Here is a 7,878-nt window from a genome sequence, read left to right on the forward strand (position 1 = left end):
GGCCGCTCGGTGTTGCTCCCTGGAGAGCGCGATAGTCGGGGTCGACCAGGAAGCGTTGGTGCGGCGCCCGGCGAGCGGGATGGACGCCGGCCGGGAGTGCCCTTGTCAGCGCTGCCACGAGAGTGTTAATGGTGTTAATGGGTCCTCAGAAAGCCCCAACCACGAGGTCTCCCCAGCTGTTAGCAGCCGCCTCACAGCGTTTCCTGTGCTGCTGTGTCAGGCCTGTCTCGACAGGAGCCGTGGGAACGTTTGGTGATAACGTCTGTGGTACTAACACCTCTGGTTGTGTCTTCCAGAAAATGGCAGTTAATGTGTATTCTACTTCAGTGACCATCGAGAACTTGAGTCGACATGACATGCTGGCCTGGATCAATGAGTCTCTGCAGCTGACGCTGACAAAGATCGAACAGCTCTGCTCAGGTGAGGGCTCAGCACTGGAGCTTCCATCTCTGAGGTGCTCCGCAGGTCTGCAGGGGTACCACTGTGCTGTGTGACTGTCTGTGTCACCTTGGAGGTTTCATTCCTGGTGTGAACAGATCCACGGTCACTGTTACAGTCTAGTTGTGGTTAGGGCTTTATTGAAATGGCTGTTAATAATGTAACCATAATGAGAAGGTATGTTCTTGTGACTCACTGCAGTTTAGATGAAGTAAGAAGGAATGGGGGTTAACATGAAAAAAGACTCTTAGGAGAGGGTATTTACAAGTTAGGAATTAAGTATTTAGTCTGGATGGATCAAGTAAAGCTTTCAAGTGTAGTAACTAGCATAAATAAAGGGGATTTCTTATGGAAGAGAACCACTAGGAGGCTGGGCAGAGGGAGTTCTGTGAGGAAGGAATTCTGGTGACTCGGGTTCGTCTTCCGAACTTTATGACTCCTTGTGGTGAAGGAGTGTGGTCAGTCAGTGTCACCTCAGCTTGCTTTGGGTTGCTGGACCTCGGATAGAGTCGTAGGCAGAAAAGGGGAAGTGATTGTGGTACAGAAATGAAGTCAAGTGTCATCATGGGGAGGAGTGTGTGTGGGAGGAGGCTTGTAGGAACGAACACAAGATAATGGTCTATGCAGTAAGAGCTGAAAAAAAATGAGGCTAGAAATGCAGCCTTGGTAAAAGATGGTGATTTGGGTAACTGCAGCAGGTAGGTGAAAGGGAGTTGGTGCAAAGTGGAAGTGCAGCTCATAGGGTGAGTTTGAGATCTGGTGTTGCTCACAGAATGAGAGATGTGGAATAAAAGGAGGAATAAATGTAAAGTTTGGGACTGTCAGTATTGAATGTGGCTGAGTCTGCGGAAGGAACATTCACAAAGATCACAGAGAAGCTGGGGACTTAAAATAGACATCTGACAGGTATTCATAGTGGCTTTTTTCTAGTGAGGTGATGGAGGAAAACTGTAAGAGTGAAGGCACTGAAGATCCACAAGCACAGAAGTAAGGAAGCGATGAGCATAGTCTGCTTTCAGATGGGCAGGTTAAAAACCTGTTGTGTGCAGTGCTGATTTGTACAACCGAGAGGTTATGCTTAGGATTGGTGTGAGCCTCGCATGCTGCAGGTGCTCTGTCTTGGCATGAGGATGGTTTATACTGGCTCTGCAGAATTTCAGCTCACCTGTTTTCAGGACAAGCCTGAGACCTGTTGATGTGGTGTGTGCTGAGTAATGTCCCTCTGTCTGCAAAACGCCTCGTGCCTCTGTAGGCGTGGAAGTGGCTTTTGCTGTCGGTCATAGTTGTGTGAAGGGAGCTCCCAAGCTGGCTCTGCTGCCTTTGGCAAGGGCAGGGGTGACAGCACCAAACTGGGCTTGCATAAATGCACAAAAGACAACCTTTGGCCTGTGCTGTGATCCCTCTATTTTTATCACATCACTCTGACTACTAACGGTGAGCAAAACCCCGATTTCTGGCAAGTGGCCTGGTTTTGAGCTGGGTGTTGAGTTCTTCAGCAAGTGATCTGAAAGCCAGGGGAGATGAAACAGCAAGATTTTATTTATTAAATGTTGATAGAAAGTGAACGATGTAGGACTCTGTTATGTGTGGTTGAGATGAACAGAGTTTAGAGCAACGCCATGGCGTGTGACTTGGTGGCCTTTACATAGCTCACAAAATCTTGTGTAGCCGTTTGATGTTTGAGGTCAAGGTTCCCATTACTCTCTGTGTGCACTTAATTCATTGGTGCTGGTGGGGGAATAGTGCTCAGAATGTTGTGTTTGTGTTTTCAGGGCACACAGTTGCATGTTGTCTCTGCAGAGTGAGGGTACAGGTTACAAATACCTTTTTTGTTGGGCTTGTATATTCTACAAAAGAATCTTTTTGGAGGTGATGATTTGCTCTGTGGCTGAATTGAATCCCTGTTTTGCTCTTATTATAGTAAGAGCTGAATTAAAGGACATGAAAGATTTAAAATTAATAGCAAGAAACCTTGTTATTTCAGTCCTTTAAGGCTTGATTTAAATATGATCCATCTTAATTTGGCCTCTTGCCTTGGAGGGCACCTTGAACTGTGTGTAGGTTCTGTATGTAGTAAGTAAATGTATCACTATTTTAATAATGACTAAATGCATGTTTAGTTATTTTCCTGGTTTAGCTCTGTTAGTGTTGATAAGAGGAGATTACAGGCCAGTGAGACACGTGTAGCAACTCGGGTCCATTCTGGTGTCTGTGAAGAAAGGAAAGTTGGGTGGCTCATTTTGTTTTCTCTCTCGGGATTCTGGGGGCAGGATCGCTCGTGTTTGCAGGAGCTCGAGGCGTGAGACTGAGAGTTTGCTTCTGCAGCTTGCTTAAGCTTATTTACAACCAGGCTGCACCAAAACAGGAAACTGAAGGTTCCAGTTTCCTTCCTTTTGTTGCCTTTGAGGGATGGTGTCACTGCGGGATGAGTCAGGTTGGTTTGCTGATGTGACAAAGGTGACTTACACTAGTGACCTGCCTTGATTCACCCCAGAGTCTGTGTTCTCTTTCTCTTGGCAGGTGCTGCGTACTGCCAGTTCATGGACATGCTCTTCCCAGGGTCTGTAGCGCTCAAGAAAGTGAAGTTTCAAGCAAAATTGGAACATGAGTATATCCAAAACTTCAAGGTTCTACAAGCAGGTTTCAAACGAATGGCTGTTGACAAAGTAAGCTGGGTTTTAACTGATTCACTGTTCTCTTCATGGCAAAGTAGATGGAATGTGCTTTCAAATTTAGAGCTGAGTAAATCTGGGAGCAGAGTTTACTTTTGATTTGTAGGTCTCAAGACTTGGTTTGCACTGGGGCCCTCACTTGATGTAGGGCACTACCTGCTTTACCCCAGCTAAGGTCAGGTTTCCAGGTCTTAATGCTGACATGAATTTTTCCATTTTAATTCTGTGCAACTTCGGTAGCACAGACTGATACTGACATTTCTATGGGATGAGCTTTACTTGAGCTTCCGGTTTGAACCATCTCTGTAGCAGGTATGTTCCCATAACATAATGGCTTCTGGCTCCTGCCAGGCCACACTGTCAGCTCCGGCCTCACAGACAAGGCTTCACAATTTGCTACATCTGTTTAATAATCTTCACTTCTGCTCCTCATTCCCGAGAAGCTGTAATTGTAACCTTCTGAAAGGTGATGTTTAGGTCTTGCAGCAGTGCTGGGTATCTGCTCAGTGGTTCACATTCATGACACCAAGCACTGGATGGTTCAAATTTATGGAGAGAAGTTTCACCCTGAAACTTGATGTAGCAGGAACATTAACAATTATGTGGCTCCTCACAGTGATAGCATGATTTGTTTCTAATCCCAGTTACTAGCAAAAGTCCTGCTCTGTGACATACAATTGTGCTCGAGGAGGGTTTTCTCTAGACTGGACAGAGAATTACATCTGGAATCTTCTGAGTGCACTAATTTTAAAACAGAGGGGTTTTTAACCTTAACATGACTTGGCCTTTTTTTTCCCCTCCAGATAATTCCTGTGGACAAACTCGTGAAAGGAAAATTTCAGGATAACTTTGAATTTGTTCAGTGGTTCAAAAAGTTTTTTGATGCGAACTATGACGGGAAGGAGTATGATCCCGTTGCTGCTCGACAAGGCCAAGAGACAGTAGCACCAAACTTTGTTGCTCCAGTTGTGAACAAGCCCAAGAAATCTCTCGGCTCTGGCGGTGCAGGTAGAGAAAATAGTTACCTGCACTTATTATTAAGATTATCTAGATCATTAAAACCTCTGGGGAAAATAAGACCGAGTTGCTATTTAAAATCAGTGTATGAGATGAGAGTAGTTTGCATCTCGTTTCAGAGGTGCTAGGCTGCAAACACTGAGTCACCCTGTAGTGCCCGGTTATCTGGGAGCTACAGAAGACTATCTTCTCTAAAAGAGAATAGGGCAAAGGTTGGTGCCAACACATACCAAAACCAAATAAAAATGGAGATGTCACATGGAGTCAAGCAGAAGGAAGGAACGTATCTTCAAACTGTTACGGGCCTGAGCATGTTTGGAAGGGGGATAGTACCTTTATAGAAGGAAGAAAGGTGTTCTGAGAGGAACTAACCCTGAGTTAATCTTACAGCCCCACAGAGGCCTATCGTTGCACAGAGAACTGCAGCAGCTCCCAAAGCTGGGACTGGGATGGTCAAAAAGGCTGCGGGAGACAGTGAGTCGGCAGGATTGATTGAGCAGGTGTGTGACCAAACCAGCCCTCGGTGTTAGCAAGTTACCTGCAGATTTATTCTTTAATAGCATGAAATGGCTGGGTCAGGCAGATGGAATAAAATTACCTGAATCTCATTTAAAATCACTTAAAAGCTTTTGTTATAACAGACTTGCTCTCTTGGTAGGAGCTAGCCCCCTCCTGCAGGACATGAGTACCAGACATTTAAACCCCGTCTGTGCCATGTCACACATAGCATTGTTTTTAAGTATTTCCACAGCTGTGTTGCAGCTATCACAGCATTCCAACCGAGCTCTGAGCAGCTGCTACTTCACTGAAATGCTGAACGTAATACAGCTAAAACTGCCATCAGCATGAGAGTTATCTTGAAAGAATACATTAGCAAAGATGACTGCAGGCAGCTAGAACTTTACCTATTTCATGGCATAAGCCTTTAGAATTTCCAAGTGGTATTGTGTGTGTTGGACTGGGTGTTTGTCGTGGCAATGATACTACGATTTGGGAAACAGACCTTTTCCTCCTCCTGCAGTCCCCCTTCCCCCATCTTGGTTACTTCTGAAGTGCTTTGCATGTCATCGCCCTCCTGACAGCTTTGGGGACCCTGCCTTCAACATAGGTACTGCTGAATTCTGTCTTTGGTGGAGAAATTATTATTGATGTCTTTTGGCAGATCAATGTATTGAAACTTACTGTTGAAGATCTGGAGAAGGAGAGAGACTTCTATTTTGGCAAATTGAGGAACATTGAGTTGATCTGCCAGGAGAATGAAGGGGAGAATGATCCAGTGTTGCAGAGGATTGTGGAAATTCTTTATGCCACAGATGTAAGTGATCTGGTATAAATCATATTGCATAGTTCCTCCCTCCCCGTGTAACTGGGAGCTGGTTTGCTTTCCAGGGCTCCCTCTAGTTCTGCTTTTTCTTTTTTGTGTTTAGGTTTATGGCCTAGCTATTCCCTCTAATTAAGGAACAGATAACATAACTGTAGTCAGGCAGCGAAGAAGGTTAGCCTTTCCTGAAGAGTATGTAGCAAATAGATCAAAGATGAGGAAAATAACTCTCCTGCTAGTATATCTTGACACTGTAAATGGTGACTTAAGGGTATCTATCCCAAGTAAAAGTTGAAAAAGAAGAGCATACAGAGTAGCCAGGAACTGGTTTGATACCAGATTTTCATTAAAGCACTTGTTTTCTTCCCCTTCAGGAAGGCTTTGTGATACCTGACGAAGGAGCACCGCAGGAGGAACAAGAAGAGTATTAACAGACCACATACTGTACCAGCAGAGCAGCAACATCAGAATTCTTTGCCCCAGATCATGTGCTTAACTGTAAAATACTCCACTTTATTCTTAGAGGACTCACTGGTTTCTTTTCATAAGCAAAAAAGTACCTCTTCTTAAAGTGCACTTTGCAGAAGTCTCACTTTTTACAGCGGGTTTGAGTTAGGAGCTCTTTCTCACTTGGTAGCAGAGCAGTATTCACATTGAGATGGTATATTTAGGGAGCAAGAGGCTGAACATTTGGAACTTGTTGCAGAAAGGTTTGCTGGTAAAACACTGGTTTGTGGGAAGACTTTTTGTAGCTAAGGTGGTGTGTAGTAGAGAAATTGAAGACTGACTCATGGAAATACTGAGTTAATGTGAAAATGCAGCACAGAAATTATTATAAAATGCCTTAAGAGTATTTAAAATATGCTTCCATATGCCAAATTGAAGTAATGTGAAAGGAGATTTTATGTGCTTCATACTGGGGTAGACGTTTAACTCCACTCACTGCTGGCTGAGAGGCCTTGCGTGGCAATCCCGCCTTGTCAGCAAGTGCTCAAAAGGGGCTATGAAAACAAAACTCCATTCCTATGGAAAGCTGCTTACTAAGTGATTAGTTCTCGATGAAATAGGCCTTAACGTTGCCTGTCGCAAGATTAGAGGGAGTATGAACAGCTGAGACACATAAATTACCTTGAAGAGTGCTAAAGCCTTTTTCTGTGGCATTGTGGCTAATGACCTTGCTAAAATGTACTGTGTTTTCTGTAAGAAATAACAAAACAGCAAAAAAAGCAAAGGGCATCCAGTCCTACTGCCAAAAATGTTCTTCAGAAGTTACTTTTCCCTTCCTGGCTCTTGTTTCTCTTTGTCCTGTTGCTTTTTATTTTTGTTGGTATACTTTTTATCTCTCACTTATTCTTTTTCCTTCCCCATCCCAAGGAATGCTGAGCAAATCCAACAGTTGTAACAGGGCTTGCGCTGTGCAATTAGTTTAGAGTGAAAGTGAATTTAGCACATGAGGATGATGATTTTTCTGTCCTTTTTCTTTCCCTTTTTTCAAGCCAGGGCATATCTAATGCTACTTGCCAGTTCAGTAGTCTTCTGGGGTAAAAACTAAAAGGTGCTGGCTAACAGAGCTAATGGTATTGCAGAAAATACAGTACTGAGACTAACTTAAATATTAATATTTAAAGTCCTTTCCTTACCTGTCCTTTTTTGCTACCATGCCCCTCATTACTGTTGTGTTTGGCAAGATCCTGCAAGACTTCTGATCCCCCTTCACTACTGAGATTGATCAGTCTTGTTGTGCTTGTACTCATTTGTTTCTGGTGGTAGCTTGTCCTAAAACGTGTGTAGGAGAGCATTTTATGGTAATTGTTGTGTAGTGCATGAATCTTCGTGAAATTCAGAGAAAAACCCAAATTCAGTGAATGCCAAAAATGCAAGTAACTAGCCATTGTTTAAAACTGCAGTGGTGCTATTTCTCTGTGGCCTTTGAGACTTTTGTTGCCCTAAACCTCCGTTTTACTGAGAAACCGTATTTGACTTGGATTTTTCTTGACAGGGTTTTTCTACTTCAAGCAGTTTCTAAATAAAGTTCTGTATTTCAAGAGTGTCACGTCTGCTGGAGTCTCTCGTGCTTTCAGGTACCATTAGGCAAAGCTGAAGTTCGTGAGATTGTAGGAGGAAGCTTGCAGGACCTGGAGTATCAGCTTTCCTTCTCCAGTCCCAGTTAGAGCTGGAGTACCAGTGATGTTGAAACCTTCTTTGGAGTCTGCTGGAGGAAACCATTGCTTGAGTTTCCGTTTTTTTGCCTTACTCCTCCTGCAGCGGATGAAACGTGAGTGTGTTTGTTGGCTTCCTCCTCCTAATGTTGTGAGAATGGGGCTGTAGAACAGGAATGACTTTACGTGTGCTTAAAGTGTTTTAAAACTGCTAAAACACTGGTTGTTGGTTATAACAAAGAAGCTGTGAGTTGGGTCTGTTGCCAGTCTC

General features: G+C 43.8%; 1 protein-coding gene across 2 annotated transcripts; it reads left to right on the forward strand.

Annotated features, from left to right (window-relative positions):
• The first annotated feature begins 299 nt into the window (after nt 1–299).
• On the forward strand, nt 300–7,496 carry MAPRE1 (microtubule-associated protein, RP/EB family, member 1). Of its 2 annotated transcripts, none has more exons than XM_010023249.1 (6): nt 300–420; nt 2,959–3,104; nt 3,914–4,118; nt 4,518–4,627; nt 5,290–5,442; nt 5,823–7,496. In XM_010023249.1, exons 1-6 carry the CDS (start codon nt 300–302, stop codon nt 5,877–5,879), a joined length of 792 nt encoding a protein of 263 aa, XP_010021551.1. In that variant the 3' UTR covers nt 5,880–7,496. The 2 variants fall into 2 exon arrangements, with proteins under 2 accessions (XP_010021551.1, XP_010021552.1); XM_010023250.1 differs by having other exon boundaries at nt 3,914–4,103.
• The last annotated feature ends 382 nt before the right edge of the window (nt 7,497–7,878 follow it).

The sequence above is a fragment of the Nestor notabilis genome, unplaced genomic scaffold (genome assembly GCF_000696875.1).
Source record: "Nestor notabilis isolate BGI_N333 unplaced genomic scaffold, ASM69687v1 scaffold15391, whole genome shotgun sequence".
In the NCBI taxonomy this organism is placed as follows: domain Eukaryota; kingdom Metazoa; phylum Chordata; class Aves; order Psittaciformes; family Psittacidae; genus Nestor; species Nestor notabilis.